At 55.6% G+C, this 22,575-nt stretch overlaps 5 protein-coding genes across 5 annotated transcripts; 3 read left to right on the top strand and 2 right to left on the bottom strand.

The window, feature by feature from the left end:
- Positions 1 to 8,979: 8,979 nt before the first annotated feature.
- Positions 8,980 to 10,040, top strand: J7T55_000079 (uncharacterized protein; the record flags this gene model as incomplete). Its single annotated transcript, XM_053134292.1, has 3 exons — positions 8,980 to 9,311; positions 9,577 to 9,729; positions 9,959 to 10,040. The coding sequence occupies 3 exons, from the start codon at positions 8,980 to 8,982 to the stop codon at positions 10,038 to 10,040; spliced, it is 567 nt and encodes a 188-aa protein (XP_052987979.1).
- A 2,819-nt stretch (positions 10,041 to 12,859) lies between these two features.
- Positions 12,860 to 13,576, bottom strand: J7T55_000078 (uncharacterized protein; the record flags this gene model as incomplete). Its single annotated transcript, XM_053134291.1, has 1 exon — positions 12,860 to 13,576. The coding sequence occupies one exon, from the start codon at positions 13,574 to 13,576 to the stop codon at positions 12,860 to 12,862; it is 717 nt and encodes a 238-aa protein (XP_052987978.1).
- A 1,025-nt stretch (positions 13,577 to 14,601) lies between these two features.
- Positions 14,602 to 15,222, top strand: J7T55_000077 (uncharacterized protein; the record flags this gene model as incomplete). The annotated part of the gene is made up of 1 exon (XM_053134290.1): positions 14,602 to 15,222. One exon carries the CDS (start codon positions 14,602 to 14,604, stop codon positions 15,220 to 15,222), a length of 621 nt encoding a protein of 206 aa, XP_052987977.1.
- A 283-nt stretch (positions 15,223 to 15,505) lies between these two features.
- On the bottom strand, positions 15,506 to 16,779 carry J7T55_000076 (uncharacterized protein; the record flags this gene model as incomplete). The annotated part of the gene is made up of 2 exons (XM_053134289.1): positions 15,506 to 16,697; positions 16,772 to 16,779. 2 exons carry the CDS (start codon positions 16,777 to 16,779, stop codon positions 15,506 to 15,508), a joined length of 1,200 nt encoding a protein of 399 aa, XP_052987976.1.
- A 973-nt stretch (positions 16,780 to 17,752) lies between these two features.
- On the top strand, positions 17,753 to 20,334 carry J7T55_000075 (uncharacterized protein; the record flags this gene model as incomplete). The annotated part of the gene is made up of 2 exons (XM_053134288.1): positions 17,753 to 19,936; positions 19,996 to 20,334. 2 exons carry the CDS (start codon positions 17,753 to 17,755, stop codon positions 20,332 to 20,334), a joined length of 2,523 nt encoding a protein of 840 aa, XP_052987975.1.
- Positions 20,335 to 22,575: the final 2,241 nt, after the last annotated feature.

The raw sequence follows: 22,575 nt of genomic DNA, 5'->3' as shown, positions 1-22,575 counted from the left end.
ATAGCCTGCCTAGGAACAGGATGTTTAGACTTATAATCAAATGAGGACACCCAGAACGGTGGGAAAGGAGGGAAATCAAACCTTGTCAGGACCCCATAAAGTTCACGAGTGGAAAGTAGACTTGGATTGGTGGCTTTGACGGTGTTGGTTGTTGGGGAATGAATGGCTGTAATACTCGTTTTATCTCGTGATGTTTGCAGATCACTGGGCTAGAGTTGCTACCGTCTCGCTTCAACACACTTGGGGAGAGAGGCTATTGACAGGGGTGGGCGGGTGCGCAGGCTACAAGGGATTAAATGGGATGAATTTGGAAATCATGGTCGGAATTGCAAGCAGGGCGTTGAGTTGGCCGTTTGCTTGAGGATTGGACAATATGGCGTGTTCCGAGGGCATGTTCTTGGAGCCACGCCTGGCCAACAATACTGTCATGGAGACGACTCAGACCTTTAGGAAATGGAAGGTTGATTTGGAAGACTGATTAAAATGACATTTGGCGCCGGGGACAGAAGGGGCGAGCATGGGATGCTGTTCAAGAGGAAAGTATGGTGGCCGAATTCTTTGAAAAGAGACCGAAGAGATAAAGACACAGAGAGAGGGAGAGGGAGCCTACCTTACTCGTCCATGTCTCTGCTAACTCGTCACATGCTACAGTTCGAGCGTGTGAACTCATCCGCATAGAAGATGTGGCTATGCTCACGTCTCTGCCATGATTTCAGCCAACGCTCGAGGAATCAGGAGTGGCTTCATCGTAGCTGAGCTCCTGGATCACCATGACGGTCTTTCAAAAGATTTTTGAGAGCCTCTGGCCGTGAACCATAGACCGGGCCCAGCCTACTTCTCTTTCCCTTCCTCAGCAGTCCATTGACCCGCCATGCCTAGATCGGATGGCATTTGTTCGGTTTATATTCCAGGAACACATACGATTCGTTACTGTGGATGACAGACACAGAGCGCATGTCAGGACCTTTATTTTCTCTCCCCACTCTCCAGCGCGAGAATGAAACGTCAGTATCCCTCTCTTCCTCAATCGTATCCTTCAACTCAGATCAGAAGACAGGTACGCTTCGAATTCAGTCTTTCAGCCTTGCACGCACATGTCAGGTGCCCTTTTCGAAGGCTCCTTTTTGCGAAAAGCATGGCTGGACACAAAGCCCCTTGTCACAAATCAGATAGATCACTGAAGCTACAGGCTAGGCGGTGCGTGGTGCGGTAGCTTGGATCGAGGTGTCCATCGCTCTGAGAAGTGAGTTGTGAACACGGCCGGTCTCATGCCCGCGTTGACTTGATGCTTTCAGTGCCCTTCAGGCTTCAGGCAGGATTCACTTCTCACTTGAGCACTGGCGAAAGCGCGAGTTTTGTCACGCGATCAGTGCTAGTAGTGACTGAGTGGATGGAAAAACCATCACAGAGATGGTGAGAAATTCGTCAAGAGGACATGGAAAGTAAAAAGGGACGAGGTGCCGAGCTTTTCATAATTGCTATCACCAATACAAGAAGGAAAGAACATGGTTGCTGTGGTGGCCTCCGGACAGGACATGGAGGGCGACTTCGCCCATTGTTGCCCGCTACATATATCCTATGAGTGACGGCGTTTATGATATCGACGAGGAGTCAACGCCAGTCGGAGGATCGGCGAGTATACAAGTCAATTGATCGAGATGTATCCCACCTTGCGAAGCAGGCACATCGCCTAAGTGTACGCCAGGACATGCCGATCAAGGTCCCTGACCAGCAAAGCACAGTCAGACATCCCATTCCCTCATGGCCCCTCCTCACGGATGAGGTAGCTAGGCGGATGCCTCCAGGGGCTAGGGCTGCTCAGCCTGGATGATGTGTCTGGAGTCAACATGCCCATCGTGTGTGTGGTCTGCGTCTTCAGCAGATAAAACATCGTCGCAGGAAGATAACAGCTCCCAATTCGTACGAGGGACAAGCGCCGGTGGAACATGCGAAACAATACGATACTCCAGAACTGGTGCCGGGCACGGGGCTGGCTGGCTGGCTGGCATCAAACGTACGGCGAGGCTGTCTTTCCACGCTCATCCGCTCGAACAAACAGATGAACTGAAGAGGAACACTCTTGGTCCATCCGGAAAACCGGTGCACACACAAACCGCCCTCCCAGTCCTCATGGCGAGAAAAGCGGGAAGCTATCGACCGACCATCCCAGGACCAGCAGCAAACCCCTCCCGCCCCCGCCCCCGGTTTCGCACCGCGATATGTGTGCCACAAGAAGGGGGCCTCGGGCCCACAGCAGTCGCAAGGTCGTTTCGAGCGCGGTGTCTCCGCGTCGTTTGTGAGATGATCGCACGGCATGGGACTTGCCCGCCTTCCAATCCGCCCTCTCCCCGCGGACGTCGTCCGGAAGATGCCGAGCGCTGAGCGTCTGTCTGCTCCGTGGGTTACGTCTGGACCGCTGGTCCATCGCACAAGAATGAGAGAAGGGAAAGAGGACCGGGAGGTGGGGGCCATAACGCTGTCGCTGATAATATGCCGGGAGATGGTGGTCTCGAGGGGCTGAGCATGAGTATATGCATGTGCGCCCCCATTGCCCCCTTTCGGACGAGAGCGATGCCACCGCTTTCGAGTAGGCAGGTCTCGCATGCTTGGCACGACGCCTCGTCGACCGAGCCATCGCGCACGCCGTAGAGGAAGAAGAGGTGCCCGTCGTGTGCGTGTGTGTGCGCGTGGGGTACGTGTGTCTCCTCCCTCCCCAGAAAGTCTACCTGCCCTACCCGCGCCGTCGGGAGGGGAGCTGAGCGCTCCCTCCCTGCTGGCACCCGGGAGCCGGGGCTCAGGGTAGGCACATGCGATGAGACGGCGTCTGATTTGCAGGCTGCACGCCCGTTTTGTCTCGTTTCTTTTTCTCTCTTCTCGATTTGCAGCAGCCTCCAACGTGGCCCGAAACAAGAACTGCTGCGGCGCCCCTTTCGCTGGTTCCGTGATTTACCCTCCTCCCGACTGAGGTCTGGATGATTGAATTTCCTAGATGAGCCAGTCCGTCGAGGCGGTGTGGGAGGAGGCCCGGCCGCCTGTCTGTGCGATGGACTGCTTTTCCGTGTCCTTTATTTCCTTTTTATCCTCTCGTCTCCGCTCCACTGGAAGAGGCCACGAGGTTGGCTGCGCTGGCAGCGCTGGCAGATAGATTGATTAACGGCCGGCCAGGCTCTCGTCGAAAGGGAACTACCCAGATTGCCCGCGTCCTATCGATCGGGCGATCCTAGTGCCCGCGACTGAGCGACCGTGGGACAGTGGGACGAGACCAGGGCCAGAATGAGTGTTCGCCAGGTTACATGGCCGATCGATGCGTGAAAGGGAGAGGGAAAAGATAAAATAATTAAAAACGACACCGTGACAGCCGTCACGTTGGCATGCTGCAAGGGCTGTGTTTCTCCCGCCGAGCCAAAGGGGCGCAAGGTAGCAGCAGCCTCGGGCCTTATGCCTGTAGTGAATGTGCCATTCGTAATTTCATTCAGCTCACTTTGAAGGTAAATGCTGGACGCTGAGTGCTGCTGCTGCTGCTGCTGCTACCGACCCGGCTGAGCATGCAACCTGTCATGTCGGACGCATCTTGTTCATCTGTGGGACACATGTAGGACCGTTGGAGAGGGGGGTGGGGGCAGGTATTGAAAGGTCCTATCACAGCTCCTGCGTGCCTTTGTAAACCTCCCACCCAAATCTATGCGATCCCATTCAGACCATCTATTCGTGGTTTCGACCACGTTGTGCCCCCCTACCTCCTCCTGTCACTCCATGAGGGGGTGGTGGGGGAGAGACACAGGGACGGAACTTGAAACAGCGGAAGAGTGGAAAAAAGTTGAAAGAAGGTTCTGGCGGTGATGACATGATGACCAAACGCCGCGTGCGGAAGTCCAAGGGGACCGGCGAGAAGAAAGATAGACAGACACACAAGAGATCACACAGTCTAGTATCTAGATCGGTCGGAGGGGAGGGTGGGATTGGGATCACGTTGGGAGCGAAGGCAAACACGCCCCAGGCTTGCCTAGTATTTGGGCGGGCTAGGCTCCCAAGGCCGACCAGGGGGGGGGGAGCTGGCTGGCTGACTGTCTGGCTGGCTGGGCTGGCTGTCTATCTGTCTGTCTGTCTGTCTGTCTGTCCCGGGCCACACGGGTGGGCAAAAGCTGGATTGGCCCGTTGCAAAGGAACATTGGCATTTTTCTGTCTGTCTGCCTGTCTGTCTTGTCGGTTGCACACACGCACACACTCACACACACGCACTTCTCTCTCTCCTCTCGCGATGGCAGTAGCATTAGTCTAGTGTATGGTATGTATGCACAGACGATGGAGAGCCGATCTGGCGTTGATCCATGATCCCGACTCTTCGGCTCTCTTAGGCTTGGAGGGGCAGCAACGGCCCTATCGCTTCTGGCCTCGCATGCCCGTCAGGTCACAGGTCTGGCTTATTTTGTTTTTACTTTGTTTCCCTGGGTCCGTCCCTCTTAGTATTACCCCTCCCCCGCGGCCTTGCGTTTTCTGCCAAGGTTCTGCCTGTCTGGCGGCTCTCTCGCGCACACTCTCTCTATCTCGGGCTGACGGACGGGCGGACGCGGGAAGAGCTGATACGAGAGGAGGAGCAATTTGGATGTCCCGCAACCTTGGAAGCGGTGACATATATTGCTCGCTCGGGCATTGGATGACTGGCGGTTGGCACATGAGCCGGCCCCTCGACGTTTGATGGCAAAAGTTGGGGTTGGACAGATGGGATGCGCGAGAGACCCCCCCTTCGACACTAGCAGTCTGCGTTATCTGAGTGGACTGGTCGACGGGTTATGGGTCCGGGGTGGTCCTGTAAGCAAGCTCCGTGGGTGTGTGTGTGTGCGTGGGTGCGTGAGGGAAAGAGAGAAAGAGGCGGCTTTGAGATCTCCGGGTTGACCAGCCAGAGGGACGGATGGCTTCTGCGGCGGCAAATGGTGACAGCTACACCGTATCACGGGATTCCCTTGTCGGGTTACGAGATGCGAGATGGTCGGGTGGGCTCTGTCCAACTCGGCAAGTCTTGTCCTCATCGCCCTTGAGGGCTGAGAAGGACGGCATTGGTTAAGAATTGATTGTATGAGATGCACCCACGGGATTGTTGTCTCAGCCGCCCGCCCGCCCGCCCATGCCGGGGCTCATGTTCTGGCCGTCAAGACTGACGAGAAAATCTCTACTGCTGCTAATAATGCTGCTGCTGCTGCTCTTAATACGCGTGGGGCCCGTTCTCCTGCGCCATGCATACGTTGTACATGATTTGATGAGCATCGTGGGATCCTCTCTACACCTGCAGGCGCAGATGACTTGCCGGGCCAGACTAGGTCGCAAGTGGCTGGTGGGCTGGCGCACACTGTATCTATGGATGTAGCTGCAGTAATCAAGCCGGAGTGGACTTTGCCGACCTGACGAAGCTATGTCACAGGCTGTGGCATTGATGGGATGGACACTCTAGACGCCACTGTGCACCAGGGGACATCTGGAATGATTCCAACTCAATATGCTGCCCCATATTGACCTTGGAAGATCTGGCAGATGCAAGAGAGGCAGTCAAGAAAACACAGACACACTATCTCAGTGTTCCAGTATGACGGTGAGGGACAGACAGCCGGCCTTGGTGATGTACAATGTCGCAAGTATAGACCGTTGGAGTATCTGCAGGTACTCGATCGTGCCTAGGACTTAGACGGGGCCCGGCCAGAGAGCCAGGGCCAGGGCCAGGGCCAGGGCCGTCGAGGAAGCTCGGAGTCAGCTCATATGCAGCCCCCAAAGAGGATAAGTAGAGTGCTGTGTATACAGTAGTGCGATTTGGGAGGTCCCATCTGACACCTGACCCAGAAGAAGAGGACGAGCGGTAGGCAGGTTAGGTTAGGTAATTTCAATGTAGTAGATACATGCAGCAGAATGCAGCAGAAAGATGCAGGTCGTCATCTGTATCGTATCTTAGCCTTGGTCGCGCTACATGCGGACATAATACCTGCGGACATATTACATGGCCACTCGATCCCCGGTGGTACTGTGCTGATGGCTGCCGCCGTGATTGGCGCAGCAGCGTTGATGATCTATTCCAAATGAGCTTGGAGAAAAAAACCGTTGGCAACAAGGAAACAGGATGATGAGGTTGAGAGGGCGAAAAAGGAAAATGGAGAAAAAGCAAAGACGCGACGACCCTGAGTTGAGCCAAAAAAATAATACCCCACGTCGATTGGATTTCTGGGCCAATCAGACCGGCGCCCTCTGACATTTTCCCAATTGAAACGAAATTCCGCACGTTTTGGGGCCTGACGCACACACCCAAAGGGCCGGCTGCGCACTGCGCGGGCATAGAGAGAGCAGTCCTCTAGCGCCAACAGGCATTATTACTCGCTGGAAAATGACAGGCCCTCCAATTCAAATTCTTGCCGTTTAGAGACGGCACAGGAGATGCTGCCCCAATGCGTAAAGCGTAATGCGTTCGTTTCGTTCGTGCGTCGGTCCCAGTTGCTTGGTGTCCCGAGTCCGGCTCCCATTGGAATACTAAAAGTGACAACACACACATACACACACACACACACACTGCACACACTGCACACACTGCACACTCGCGCACCCGTGTCTCTGCCACAGACGCCCAAAAAAGGCCCAAAGGCCCAAAGCATCATGGCTCACACGCAACGCACGGCACACGCATTATCAGGCCCGACCCTGATGCACTTCTGCCTGACCTGGCCTTGGTTGGCCTGGCCTGGCCTCTGACCGCATTTGCATTCTGGCCTCACTCGTCATAGTCATAGTCATGGTCAGAGTCACTGTCATCGCCCATTGATTGCCATTACCAATTGTCCGGTCTGTCTGTCTGCCCCATACATGTCATATTTCAATGGTTGGCATGCACGGTGTCAGAGGCCAGTCCGGTTTGTCCATGGACGCATTTATTCTTTTTCTTCCCCCCTTGACGCGTCGGTCTGTCTACAGTACATTGTATTCGCACAGGACCAGAAAAGATCCACCCACTCGTGGAACTCATGCACCTCTGCATGTCATGGAAAATACCCCTGGCAAGTCACGAAATATCTGAACTCGCAATGCAGAACCCAGAAATCCAAGAGGCCAGACAGAACGCTTCAACAAACGCACGCACGCAAGCACGCACGCACGCACACGCGCTCACTCACTCACTCCGCCTCGGGGCCATTGGCGGCCCCTCCCCCCTCCCCTTCTCTCCCCCTTCCCCCCCAGCCGGCCGATGTGAGTACCGGTACATCGGCTTGCTGTTCTAAGCTCTGGCACGGAAGGCAACAAGGCTCCACGACTGCCCCAAGAAAGCGGCGGATGTAACTCTGCGCTTCAGATCGGACTTTTTTGACGTCTGGCCGGCCCACGGCCTTGCCCATGGACTGCCATTGCTGCCATTCCCCTGTCTTCCAAGGTTCCTATGCCCACTATACATACAGTACATTGTACTATCAGACGATCCAGACGGCACACGAGGCGTTGTCCCTGTCCTTGAACCACCGAGCTACCTACCATTACCTGCCATTACATCCACTAACCTGACCTGCCTGCATGTCGACTTGCCATGTTTCCTGAGCCAAGTCTACTTTTACCTACCCGTCTACCTACCTATCCAAGACAGCCCTCGTTAGCCGGCTCTTGATTCCCTGCTCTGCCCTGCCCTGCTGTGCCCTGCCCTTCCCATGCCTATCTTTCCTCTGCCTACATACTACTTACCGACTACTGTACCTCCAGCCGGCCGGCCAGCCAGCCAGCCAGAGCCTGCCTGTCAGTCACACACACACACATATGTACGCGCACACACACCTCTCTCTTTAATTTGTTTCCACCCTAGTCCGTTCGGCCATACATAACCATTTTTTCCACCTTCATCTCGTCTTCCATCTCGCGATCCTGCCAGTCTACCCCCCCTGGTCCGGACCTATGCTTCGTGCTGCCGGCCGCCCCCCGATACGCCCACACCCTCCCTCCCTCCCATTGCCCGCCTCATGTGCCCGTCAAACGCTGCAGGACTCCCGCCTCTGAGAGCTTCGGATCCGGCTCCGTCTTTTGCCATTTTGCCCCCATGTTACTCCATCCCCTTACGTCCTGCTCACCTCACCGTGGACCATAGTAGGTCGTGCTAGGACCAAGTCGATCCTTTCTTCCGCGGCCATGCCATGCCATGCCATGCCATGCCCTACCCTGCCCTGCCCCCTCCTCCTCCACCGCCGGGTCACATCCCACATCCCACCAATACAAGGCCCGTGATATTTGCCTCTCTCGGCACATGCACGCGGTGCTCCCATATCTCGCCATTCTCTGAGCAAATCCATGGGCCCCCGTCCTGCAGGCCAATCCGAAGCCTTCCCTTCTCGTCAACATGCTCCAGGGATCACCCCCAACGGCCACGCCACCCCTCGCTCCCGTTGGCTGACCCTGCGCGGGCGGGAGTGCGGGTAGGAGGCCATCAAACACCGAGGCGCAGGGATACCGGCCATCGTCGTCCCCATCGTCATGCTATCCCGTCCTGCCTCGAGCGGGGTGTCCCGTCCATGCTCGACGAATAGAGTTAACATGTCTTATCCCTCTGAATCACGGGACTCTGGGGCCCTTCTGGTCGACAGGGGGATGCCTTCGAAAAGGTATAAAAAGGCCCTTCTTGTTCGAGGAAGAGCTCGATCATTCTTGTTCTTCTTTCTTCCTCCTTCAGTCTCCTCAAGACACCATCATCAGCTATCCAGCAGAACAAGTCCTGCCCTCCCAAGCCAGCTCAAGCCTTCATCAACATCTTACACAAACCACCAAGTCCTCCTCCATCATCACACACAGACATCCTCACAAGAGGCCCACCTCCTACCATAAGCATCATCATCATCCTCTGCACTCAGGGAATTCCCCTCCACCAGACATCTTACCACTTAGTTTTCCCCCCCACCGGGCCGTCATCTCCTCTAGCCTAGCCACCAACCCACCCACACCCCCACCACAAACAACTACCACCAGCCAGCCACCATGTCGTCCTACTCGCCAACACAGTACTACTCCGGCACCCTGCCGATGCCGGTCCCGCACAAGGGCCAGTACCAGGGCTACTACCACCCGGACAGCACCTACTCAGTCTCGCCTCCGGAGGCTGATCACTCGGTGAGCTCCGGCTCTGGCGTAGCATCCTACAGCACGCCGGGCTACTCTGCCACTACCAGCTACGCCGGCAGCACCCACGGCGAATACGACTCAGAGCGCTCCGCCAGCGGCGTTGACTTCAACGAGTACATGCACGAGCATCTCGCCCAGTCTTTCGACCCCCTCGGCCTGGACAAGGCCATGGCCACGCAGGCGCAGACGTAAGCTTTTTTTCCCGTTCTATCTGAGGATTGAAATCCTACAGTTCTCTTCTCAGCGCAATGATTACGGAGACCAGCCGTAATTTCTGCGGTGCAGCAAAAATCAACTGCCCAGATTCAGGAGCCGGGAGATTTCTCGCCAGAGCGAGCAAACTGGCTTAGCTCCGCGCGAGGACTCCCGAGATCCTAATTCTGCGCGAGAGGCGCAGGGGCAAATTTCTGAGCAAACACGCAAAAACGAAAACAGATGCTAACAAAATCGCAGATCCGGCCGCCTCAACGACAAGCACCGCCAGCTGCTGGACTTGCAGAAGCAGGCGCAGGCGCGGCTTGCGAGGTCGCGGGCGCGATTTGCCGAGGGCATGGACGACGCGCGTGAGGTGCGCCAGAACCTGGAGTGGACGCAGAAGAAGGTCTCGTGAGTGGAAACCCGTCCTCAGCTCCTTACGGAATCACACAAAAATTGGCTCTGGCGGCTTCGGTTTGCTAGCGAGGCTTTTGTGTTCGCGAATCTCCCTGCCGAGCAGGCGGGAGCAAGCAGGACAGCCAGCCCAGCTAGCGACCAGTGGTCAGCATTTTTGTGCCACATACGACGTTCTCTGTCCAATACTACGGGGAGCAACGATAGCTAATTATGCAACTCGCAGATCACTGAAGACGAAGGCGTCGAAAAAGCACTCCAAGGAGTACAGCAAGGCGCGCGCGAGGCACCCTTCTCCCGAATACTAGATGTATTTGCTTCCAGCTCAATTTCCGCCTAGTTTGCAGATCTCGCATCATTTCAGATCGAGGCAGACTGGCGGAGGGGCGAGCGAACGGGCGTGCATCAGTCGCGGGGCGTCAATTTCAAGTTCAATTTTTTTTTAAGTTTTGGTCAGGCTCAAAAAAGAAACGCAAAAAGCACACAAAACAAAAAGTTGCCGCTCTATGACGATTCGAGAGCGGTCGTTCGTTCATTTGACGAAACAGAGGGAGAGAAAAAGCAATGAAAAGTTACCAGGGGGGGAGGGAAACTCACCTTACCCACGAGCTTAGCACCACACCCCCCAGGAACGCAAGAAACAAAAACCCCTGTCCGTTTCTTCGCACGTGGGATCTGCGAAACACGACCAACGGGGGCCAGGAAGCGACAAAACACACACGCGCAAAAAAAAAGGAGAACGAGCAGCAGCAGATCTGACACACACACACACACTAAAATAAGGCACACGCGAGATCCAGATCTGAATCTGGATCACACACGAGCGCGTGGCGGTGGTGGTGGTGGTGGTGGTGAAGCCAGCCCCGTAGGGCTGCATATCACATCACGGTCCCTACGCACATCTCTCGGTACACGCCCCCCTCCCCCTCCAACTGCACACACTCTCCGCTTGCAGGAAACAAGCCGGGGGGGATGCGCGCTGGGGGAAAGGGAGGGGGGTGGGGAGATGCAGAGCGAGGCAAGCGAGGTGACGTTGGGCGGCAAGCCGCACACGTGGGCGTGCGTGTGAGCGCGCGCATATCAGCCCAGCCTGCGTCTTCCTCTCGGGGGTTTTCTGACGAATTGTTTTTTTTAACGACTCACGACTACATTGGGCGGTGTTCACGGTGTTTGGGAGCGAGTGTAGGTATGGTGATTTCTTGTTTATTTGATCTCTCCGCGTCGTCTCCCCCTGCCGGCGTCGACACGGCGTGAGACGAGATGACGTTGGGGAGCGGGAACGCCCGCCCGACCCGACGCTCTGGGCCCAGCAGCGCCATGATTGGGCGGCTCGCGGTGGGAAAACGGGGGCAGAGGTGACAGGTACAGGTACATTGCAGCCACAGCAGGCTCCTCAACCATGTCGTGCGGCCCCATCTGCAGGAACGAGCCAGCAGCAGCAGCAGCAGCAGCAGCAGCAGCGCACGCACGCACGGCAGGACAGGCGAGGACAGGGGAGGGGTGTGTGTGGGCTGGTTGGGAGGGCTGCAGGAATCTCCCTCGTCGTCCGGGGGGCTCGGCGGCAAATCAGGCGCGGTGGTTCGCGCGAGGGAACGACGGGCGGGTTGGGAAGGGAAAAGGGACCACCCGTCCCACCACCTCCCACCCCCTCCCTTCCTGCAACCACACGCACGAACACACCCCAGAAAACTCTAAGCCCAAGGCCCGAGCCGAGACAGGGTGGCAGGGACCCGGGGTTGGGTGGGTAGGAATGCGAGGGGTGTGCTGCGAGGAAGAGAAGTCCTGACAGGGATGAGGTGCGTGAGGTGGGAAGGGCTGGCTGGGCTGGCGCAGCCCCAGGGGCATGGATCGGGAAGTGCTGCGAGGTCTCGGTTCCTGGGCGGGCGCGGGCGGCCACCGCCCTTCAAAATGGCACGCAGCACGCGCACACTTGTCCCCTTCGGGGCTGTAGAGTACTGCTTCTTTAGGAAGGGGGGGTGGTTCTGTTTAGCCCACCACCTCCCCACCCTTGCTGAGGTCACTATACGGGAGACAGGAGTACTGGCTCTGTGTGCCTGGGGAGTCTATGTACCTGGCGAGACGCAGAGAGGCAGGGGAGAGAGGGAAGGTTTTGGCGAAAAGCCCCCCGGCAAAAATACGCACGGGGGAGCGAAGGAGGGGGGTTAGGCTCCTGCTCCTCTCATTGGGCCCAGGGTGCTGTTTGTTCCCAGAACGGGGAGGCGTTACAGGAGGGGGTGGTGGAACTCTTTTTTCCCGATTTGTTTTTCCTTGTTCATTTTGCTCGTAGTCCAAATACCAGAATAGGCACGATATGACTGTTACCAGGGAGGGGGCGGCAAGAGACGAAGGGTGTGGGGGGCATGGAACCCTCCCCATCCTTTCCGTTCTCTTCCCTCCCTCCCTACCTCCCTTCCTTGATCGTGAGCCGCGATGGTGAACCCCGTGCTCCACCCTCCCGTCCCTCCCCTGTCTTGGCCGGTGACCTTCCTCCCACACTTCCCACGTGCGGCTGACGTAGCACGGCCGTACAGTGTGCTTTTTTCCCTCACCTGAGTAGGGGAGGTGACCTCGTATAGCCAGAGGGGGTGGGAGGCACACTGTGCTGGCCATGTGGGCTCCATCATGTGATGATGGGGTTGGTGGGTGCTCTCGTTCTTCCTTCCCCTCCCCACTGCCCGCCGTTAAGCTTCCCTTGTTCGTATGTCACGTGACATATGTCTTTCTCTTGTTCGGAAACCGGAGAGATGGTACCCACTTGGACATGGCATGGCATGGTAGAATCCTTGGCAGGAAAGCTCCTGATATACACAAGGGTGTCAGAGGTGGTGGTGACCTTCTTGCGTATATTTTCCTTTTTGTTCAGCCCGCGGCGGGAGGGAAGACAATCCCGTGTCATGAGACGGCGAGGTAGATTGGAAGGTGGTGTTGTCTCGTTCCTCCATCCCGTCTTGCCATTCTCTATGACCTCTCTTTACCAGCCAGAACATGTCATGGTGCACTGGCCCTCTTGTTTGATGGTACGTGCCGTGCCCTGTCGATGGCATGCACCAACAGTGTCCCAAGTATTCATCGACGACGTCCTCGCTTCAAGGGGCGATGCAGTGTCCGTGCCATAACGAGACCAACTTCACGACATCGTCGCCTGGCCCGCCTCACTCCCTCCAAGGGGACCTGATGAGCCCGCACCAGCTGGCACAGCGGCACCACGATCCTTCGACGGCCACGTGCCTCGGGCCTCAAGCCCACGCTGCTTCTCCAGCCTTTCCCACGGGTTCTCGACCATCCTGTCGATCAGCCGTGGGTCCCACTCGCCCTCCCACCACGGCAGCCCTGAGCCAGCCTTTCCACCGGACCAGCGCGCCGCCTTGCCTGCGTGCTGCCCCTGCTGCTGCGGTGGTTTCTGGGGTAGCTGGTGGTGGCCCGTTGTTGAGGGTGCATCAGCAAAGGTAAGCGCGTCAATTCTAGCCTGCGTCTGCATGTCCTCCAATTCCTCGGGGTAGTACCCTCGCGATGGCCGGGACGTGTCGATGTACTGCGGCCCAGCGGCGTTTGCATCAAACTCCTCTCCTCCACCTTGCTGGTCCCTCGCCAGCCTCGCGCCGCCGTCATCGTCATCATCATCCAGGCCTATCTCATCGGCATTCGCTCCGCTGGCGTCACCGGATACGGGCTCGGGCAGGTTCAGCGGGCGGCGCTTGCCCAGGGGCGCATTGTTGGCGCCGGTCTGGGCGGGCGGGGTGAGCTTGCGCTTCCTGTTTGCGCGCTGCATGCCGAAGCCGGTGAATCCCATTGCCTCTGCCATGGCTGCCGAGTCCAGGTCGTCGTCTGAGGTGATGTCGGCCATGATGGGTAGTGGTGCTGGGGAGCAGTGCCGTGAGATGTTGTTTGCTCTGGGTGTGGTTGTCCTTGAGCTTGAGCGTCTACCTCCTCAGAGCTTTTCTTTCGAGCTCAATGGAGCGGCGCCCTCGAACGGTGTGGCCTTAGAGTTGGGTTGCAGTATGTGTGGAGCATTCAAAATTATCGAATGATGAGATCTTACAACGAACAAAGTCAATCCGAGCAATAGCGGCGACGAGTCGAGTGATCAGAGGTTGAAGTGGAGGTAGTCAATCTGCATCCTCGACGTGGAAGGGTGAGTGAAATTCCAGGCCAGCCCTATGGGTGGCCCCAATTGGATTAGCTTCCAGGACCCCTGCTGGAACGGAGCCCCTGCAGAGGGGAATGTGGAGTCCAGCATCGCAGGTCCAGGGCACAGGGGGGGGGGGGCTTCCTCTGGAAAGCTTCAAGGCTCTGCAAGTAACCTTGGAATATACTTCAAAGTCCTCATGGATGCTTGATGAGACGACTCTACATGAGCCGCAAAGTAGATTGAGTTTTAAGCGCAGAGCTATTGTGTATTGCAGCAAGAGTGGGGGATGTTGAAGCTACCTAGGCTCGAGCTAGGTGCCCATAGAAAGTCCGCACAGCTCTGACATCACGGCTGAAACGCCCTGGGGAACCCTGGACGTCTCAGGCACAAGGGCTGTTGATAGCATCTGGAGAGCTTCAAGCTTCACTCTAACCCCTACCTACGTCGACAACTTCTCACCTGTCGGACTGCGCAACACGTATCTGCAGTGTTTGTCGATCAATATCGTTGACGTCTCAACTCTCTATTGAGCTGCATGTAGTTCACACCCAACCCGCAAACAACAGCCAGACTGTCTGTCTACCCATCGACTGTACACGCATTTGACACTCGGCACACTCATCAATCTTGAATTTCTCCAAGGTTACCAGCTCTTGCAAGTCATTCAGGAGTACAATTTGTGTCATCACCATACGAGCTCGTCGCAGGATATATCCCAGTGGCCAGCAATAGACAGCAACATGTCAACAAGCAACGGCAACCCACCCATCACCCTTCGCATCCCATCCAAATATGCCTCCTCATCCTCCTCCCCATCAACCTCCTCACCCCCACCCCTAGACTGGCTCCACCGCACCTGGACAGTAACCCACTCCACCCTCTCAATGTGGCGCACAGCACGCAATGTCCGCATAACCTACACCCCGCTCCCCGCCACCGGCGACAAAGACACGAGTCGGGCCCGCGTCGACGACCTGGTGCAGTACGAAAAGACCTCAGGCAAGGGCGGCGTGAAAACCGTCTCGGGCGTCGACACAGCCTCCACGCCCGGCGACACAGCCACCTGGGACTGGCGCGGCAAGGGGCTGCTCGGCTTCGTCACGAGCCACTGGGAGGTGCTGGGTTGGGGGGAGCGCGACGTCGAGGGCGGCAAGGAGAGGTGGGCTGTCACTTGGTTTGCGCCCACGCTATTCACCAAGGAGGGCGTGGACCTGTACAGTGACCGCAAGGAGGGCATGAGCCCTGCGCTCGCGGGTGAAATCCTAGCTGCGCTCAAAGGACTAGACGCTGGTCCGCTTGTGAAGATGGTCGAGGCGGATATGAAGGAGGTTGAGGTTCGGGTGCCTTGGTTGGAGGGTTAGCAACCTTGTGAATCCACATGTTTGTGGTCTATGGGCGTAGGATCAGGGCGGTAATCTGTGCTAAGTGTCCGCGTTGCAGTAATCTATGCTGTTGTGGCGACATTCTCAACACACGCAGCGAGGCAGGGGAGTCGAGCCCGCACTCGTTGGACGGGCTGATAAATAATTGTCACTAGTGGAGGTATTACACGTTAAATGGTTTTGTATTGGGTATCTTGGTATCACTTGAATCATAACATCATTCCCTCTATTAGGCCACATAGCCGCAACAAGCATGGTGCTGTCAGTGGCGGCGGTGGCTGTCGTCCTTGTCTCGATGTGACCGAGTCGAGGTCCCTCTCTCACGAGACCTCTCCCTCTCCCGTCCATGGTGTCTGTCCTTTTCTCGGTGTCCGTCACGCTCGACTTCCCTCCGCCGTCGACGTTCCTCTCCATGGGCATCATCTCGATGGACGTGCCGGCGCTCATGTCCCTCATCCCCATGATGCCTTCGCTCAGGGCGTTGTGAACGATGCGACCTTGACAGCGATCCCTCCTCGTCCTCATCCTCGTCCGCATGAGCCTTATCCCTCCTCCTACGCTTCTCCCGCCTCCGTTCGTCCTGCCGAAGCTCCTTCAGTTCGCGCTCTCGCTCCTCAGCCTCCCGCCTCCTCTCCTTTGCAATGTCCCTCACCTTCCTGGCACCCATCTTCATCGCGGCCAGCGGGTCGTTGGAACTCAGCCTCGACGTTTCCCTGTCCCTCCTCTTGGGATCATCCCTGCCCCAGACGTTCTTGGTGGGTGCCTCCATGCCCATCTCAGCCTCCCGGTCTTCTCTTCGAGCAGGGACAGCAGCAGCAGCAGCAGCATCGAAGAAATTTGTAGCTCCAGCCTGCCGGCGTCCAGCATTGGCATACCATGGCGCGTCAGATGCAAGCACGTCCCGGCCAGCAGCGTTCGCGAACCGCATGGTGTACTGATCTTCCGCCTCGCGCTTCTTCCGGGCGGCCTCGCGCTCATACTCGGCATTCTTCTCGCCACCAGCTCCCACCGGCGGTGGGCCAACCAGATCTATGTGGCCGCTCTTGTCCACGATTTCCACGTCGCCCTTCTGCTTCTTCGACACTGGCCCAGCCATCGTGCCACCGGCAAGCTCGCCCGCGACTCTGGCCCCTTCCTCGGCCCGCTCGCGCGCCACCCTCATCTCGAAGTCGGTGTCGTCCTCTCCCGCGCGCTTGCGCTTCCTCGAGCCGAGCCGGTCGCCGTCACGGCTGCGGCGCGTGTGCTTCTTGTCGGTGGGATCGTCTGGCTGCTCGGCCTCGGGCAGGGGCGGCGGGGTCTCGCCGCGCAGGATGGCCAGGCGGCGGGCGGCGTCGGCATCCTGCATGCGCTGCTCGGCGGCGAGCTCCTCCGCGGCGGCAGCTGCCTCGTCGCGCCGGACGCGGGCGATGTTGTCGGCATTGTAGACGTTCCAGGACTTCTTGCCTAGGAGGTGGCTATGGTGGGGGTATGTCAGTCAATTCGGGTCTTGGTGTCGGTCTGGTGGGAAGGGAGCATGTGCTTGGCTTACAGAGGCATGGTTGCTGGTGTTGCCAACCTATTATGAATGGCTTTTGACCAGGTTGTTCCAGATGGTTGGGGAGTAAGGTTGGTCGCCGAAATAAAATAAATGTACAGTCTGAAGCAATGATTGCTTCCCTCGGCACTGGTAGTATTGACAGTACCTGGGTACCTAGTTTAGCAGTGTCTAGGTAGAACCGAGCTGCTAGGAGTGGGCAGGCAACTGCTTGTTGGAGGTGGTGGGGCTGACAAGGAGACGGGCTACCGGGAAGTAGACAGTCACAGTCTACAATCTGCAGGGACAAAGAAAAGAGGCTATCGTATCATCCCGCAGGACGTTTTCAATCAAGAAATTATACTATAGCATACAGAAAGTTACCTTGTAAAAGGCTATCTTGAAAGAGATTACCTATGAGAGGTTCTCTTACAAGAGGTTGTCGTACAAGAGATTACTCTGTAACAGGTTGTCCTGCAGTAAAATATCCTGCAGTTTATCGAAGATTATACTAGAAAAAGTTATCTTGTAGCCTCTAGAATGTCATCCTGCAAGAGGTTGTTTCGTTGCTTTAGGATGTTATCCTACACGAGGTTGTTCCGTTGCTTTAGAAGGTTTTGGTACAAGAGGTTAACCCACTGTAAGTAGTGTTCAGATACCAGCCTTATCTAGATTGCTTCGGGTACCCCTACCCCAGTACCCTACCCCACGGACGTCATATCTGTCCATCTGGTGGTGGTGTTGTTAGAGGGTGTTTCAAACGTGTCCAGCTGAAGAGGCCAACACGTCGCTGCCAGCAACCATCAGTCGCATCTTCATCCATCAACACTCGCATTTCCCTCTTCCGACACTCACACCTGCCTCCACCATCACCTGCACCTGCACCTGGTCGTGCCAACTGCCGATTCGAACATCCTCGACTGATTTCCTCCCACGCTAGCCCTCAGCACTCCTCGCCGGAACAGAATCACCAAAAACCGTCCACCAAAGATCAAGATGAGCAGGCTTCCCCCCGGTGGCTTCGGGGAAAAGGACCCGCGATTCTACGGAAGAGCACCTCCCCAACCACGCCCGATGCGGCCATCCCAAGATCCATACGGCCAGCAGGCGCCGCCGCCGCCTCGCCCGAGCAGCAACAGACCTCCCCCGCCAGGCGGTAACCAATATCAACAATCTGGTGGGCAGCGGAACAGACTCCAACTACGTGTCGACACCCAGGAACGGATCGAGGCCGCCTCCAAAGAACTACTTTGGCAATACCACAAGAACAACATAGCTGCGGTGAACTCCCAGGATTGGGGGCTGAGCGACGGCGAGACCGGCTACCTCAAAGTCTCCTTCGAGAGAACCGAGTATGTTATCACAGTCAGGCCATTCGCTGGCGTCGAGCCGGGCTGCATCTGGTTCGGGCTACCCCACCGCAACACCTTCAGGGTAGCTATCAAAGACGTCGTGACCGCGGAGGCTTTCAACCCCATCGAACTTGGGCCAAAGGGCTATCTGGGCTCATTGGATGTTGCGATCGCGTATGCCAAGGTCCTCAACAACCCACCCTCGGTTGTCAAACATCAAGACCTCCAGGATGCCTTCATCAGAGCCTTTCAAGGCCAGATCTTCGCCCCTGGTCAGGAACTGATCATGTATATTGGGAACGGGACAATCCCCTGCAAATGTTCTGTGAGGGGAGTCACCTTGGTCGACCAACCCCTCGACAAAACCGCCAAGGCAGGGCAGGCCTCAGCACTCATGGGTTCCTCCGAGGAGGACCCTCTCGCAAGAGGTCTCTGCGGCGAACACACCAAAGTCTTCTTCCAAAAGGACGCAGTGCCAACAGGCTCAAAAGTTCCACTCATGAATCTGACCGGCGCGCCGAAACGGGGCGCCAATGCCGTCGTGCGGCCTGATTTCGATTTTGCGACCCTGGGAATCGGCGGTCTAGATGATGAATTCGCAACCATCTTCCGCCGGGCCTTCGCTTCCCGAATATTCCCACCTGACGTTATCGAGCAGCTGGGTATAATGCACGTCAAGGGAATGCTCCTCTACGGCCCACCTGGCACCGGCAAGACCTTGATTGCTCGTCAGATCGGAAAGATGCTTCAAGCTCGAGAACCCAAGGTCATCAACGGCCCTGAAGTCCTGAACAAGTTTGTCGGTCAGTCCGAGGAAAACATCAGGAAGCTATTCGCAGACGCGGAAAAGGAATACAAGGAAAAGGGCGATGACAGCGAGCTTCACGTTATCATCTTCGATGAGTTGGACGCTGTCTGCAAGCAAAGAGGCTCGGGCGCGGGTGGCGGCACCGGCGTGGGAGACAGCGTGGTGAATCAGCTGCTCAGCAAGCTGGACGGCGTGGACCAGCTGAACAACATCCTTCTCATCGGCATGACGAACAGAAAGGACATGATTGATGACGCGCTTCTGCGACCTGGCCGTCTCGAAGTCCAAGTCGAGATTAGCCTTCCCGATGAGAAAGGTCGGCAGCAAATCTTGGGAATCCACACAAACAAGATGAAGCAAAGCGGAAGACTTGCAAGTGACGTGAATTTGGCAGAACTCGCCAGTTTGACCAAGAACTTCTCCGGTGCCGAGATCAACGGCCTGTGCAAGAGCGCGGCATCATTCGCTTTCAACAGGCATACCAAGGCAGGGTCCATGGCCGGTATATCAAGCGACGCGTCAGAGCTCGTGATCACCCAGCAGGACTTCTTGGTTGCGTTATCCGAAGTCACACCAGCATTTGGTGTGTCTGAAGATGAGCTCACCAAGTCCATGGTCTATGGCATTATACGATTCTCATCCAATATTGAAAGGATCATCCAGTCCTGCCTGATTTACATCGATGGCCTCCGCAGCGAGACCACCAAGTTGCCTAACGTCTCCCTACTGTTTCATGGTCCCAGCGGGAGCGGAAAGACCTCACTTGCCGCATACATTGCCAAAATGTCTGACTTCCCCTTCATCAAGGTCATTTCTCCCGAACTGCTTGTTGGGTATCGGAGCGAGAACGCCAAAAGTGACCAAATCCACAAGTACTTCACAGACGCTTTCAAATCGCCCTTGAGTATCCTGATCATAGACGACATCGAAGGTCTCATCGAGTGGAACCCCGTGGGTCCGCGCATGTCAAACACAGTTCTTCAAACCCTGAGGGCGCTGCTCCGCACGATTCCACCCAAGGTATGTATCACGCATTCATTTCCTCACCTGTGCTGAACTGACTTATTGGAAACGTACAGAACCACCGCATTTTGGTCATGGGCACCACCTCGCGGCGCGGCGTGCTCCAGCAGCTCGACTTCACGGACACGGTGTTCGACAAGGAGATCGCCGTGCCCAGCCTGAGCGGGCTGAACGAGCTGGAGCTGGTGCTGCGCGAGCAGCAGACCTTCCGCGACGGCGCGTCCATGGTCGAGGCCATGAACCTCGTCGCCGAGGCCACCCAGGGCTCCAACCAGGTTGGTGTTGGCATCAAAGACATTCTTAAGATCGCCGAGAGTGCGAAGGCCCTCGACGAGGACACCAAGGCTAGCTGGTTCGCCGAAGAGATGCAGGTCTTGATGTCTAGGGGTTTCTGAGCAGGGCATAGAGAATGACGTATTGGGAGCAGGTTGACATTTGCTTGCTTAGCGGTAGATTAGATGCTACAACGCACGGGGATCCCAAACGGTCGGGCTCCACTTAACCAGTAGATACGACTCCTTCCAATGGACAACTCCTGATGGAATAACCTCGTGTAGGATAACCACTCGTGAGATGATCTCATGTGAGATAAACCTTCTATAGATTGTAAGGTAACCTTTAACGGGATAGCCCTCTCTAAGATACACTTTTACATGCTATAGGATAACCTCCTATAGGATGACCTTTTTTGGGGTAATCCTCTATAGACTGAAGCAAAATCTCTTGTAAGACAACTCCTTGTAAGATAACCTTCAATGGAATGTAGGATGACCTCCTTTCCTCCTGCGGGATAGGTTTTCAAAAACCCCTATCTTGCAGCATAACCTCTTTCTACGCTTTTTTGAGTGCCTGGCCAACTTTTGAAATCGCTTCATATTGTAGATGAGATAGGACAATGACTGTCATGTCCCTTCTGGGGACACTATAGGTGCATCACTGCTGGATATACATGCGTATTTCCCGGACCTTAACTTGAACAAACTACCAGCCTTAATTCTCCACCGCCATGGACAATACGACCTTGAGTTTCGAGTGCTTATGAGACACGGGGTACCTGTACGCAAGCAAACCTAGGTAGTGTTCCAGTGGATCGTTCCATTCACAAGTTCTAGGATGCACCCGAACCTTTGTGCAACGTTGTAGGATGAGATGGCAGGTTAAGGCACACATCTGAGGGAAGTCAAAACATCTCAACGGGCCCAAGGAGAAGTCTCAGCTGATTCAGATCATGATTACGATATATTTAGATGTGGACGATTGGGTAAATCTAATGGGACAGTATTCCATATGCGCGCGGATTCAGTAGAATTCGGCGGCAGAGCGGAGCCAAGATCTATCACCCATCAAACGAGTGTCAGCATTCAGTGCATAGCCAGAACAGAATGTTTTCATCAGGGGAGTTCTTCGGGAGTCGGTGAATTGCTGTAAGGACATGTAATTTCTCATAAATTTGGCGACCTTCTTGACATATAAGAAAGTCACATCTTCAACTCGCTGCTCAAACATTTCCTTCGTTGCAAACTACACGCCATGATAGAGCATCCGTTGCCTGGTGCACTCGATTTCCATTCAATATCCACACTCGCCAAAATGCAACATCGAGGTTCCTCCCAACGAGTTGAGCATAGTCGCCAGCGCAGACTGCGAGTGGAGAATCTTACTTGGGGGATAAAGACGTCCTTCTGACTTCAGCGATATCGAACCGAAACAAATGCGAGGGCACAGTCATGTAATGCCAATTTTCGCTGTTTCTTTTTGGTCTATATCAGGTGCAACACTGTGCAGAGCAAACACTTCATTTGAACTCCAGCGAATACTCCATTTCAATCATTATTACGTCTCAACAACTACCGCGACATCATATATTCCCAGCGCTGTAAATGCATTGAATGAGATTTAGCTGAGGCTACTGGAGACTTACGTTGCATTGTACGATTTCTCGCTCCTTTCTCTAATATTGATAACACTACAATTAAATGACACTCTTAAGTATATATTCAAGGGCGTTGCATGCTATATCCCTTGTCATCACAGGAGTTAGCAGCCACTCAGTACAAGTTTGACCGTAGGTTCTCCACTGTGTGGCCTCATAGCACGTTGATATTGCCCCTTTTTTCTTCAGATCTGGGCACCGACAACCAATATAGACCCGTCGGAATTAACTCATTCGGGAGTTCGTGACAGTGGAGCTTTTATGGCAGGGAGAACTACCTAGGAGCAAATAGAGTACCGAATGAGGAAAGATGCTCGTCAGGGGCCTGATCGTCTTTGGTCAGCATTCGGTTAGCGTGCTAGCGGCTCACGCAGATTATGCTATTAGACGAACCTTATTTGAGCCCCATCTGGACGGTACATATAGCACAGCACAGCTATAGAAGTTGCCGCGAGCAACTGCTACTTGGCTATAGTAACATGCCCCAGTTTTCGTGACGTATACACGTACAATTTTTACAAAGTCGCATGGTCAGGGACGGTCATCGGCCGATGGGCCCGTAGCCATTGGAAGAAGCGGTCCGCCCACGGATTTAGAAACCGGCCATAGCTCTAAATGACTCCTTCAAACTCCAAAACGTTAACTTTCGAACTTTCGAGAGCGCATTACTCAAACAGCCCGGTGCCTGTTTTGTGGTTATTTG

This window comes from Diaporthe amygdali (assembly GCF_026229845.1).
Source record: "Diaporthe amygdali strain CAA958 chromosome Unknown NODE_43_length_333103_cov_65_012416, whole genome shotgun sequence".
Classification (NCBI taxonomy): domain Eukaryota; kingdom Fungi; phylum Ascomycota; class Sordariomycetes; order Diaporthales; family Diaporthaceae; genus Diaporthe; species Diaporthe amygdali.
This window is presented reverse-complemented; position numbering and strand designations above follow the sequence as displayed.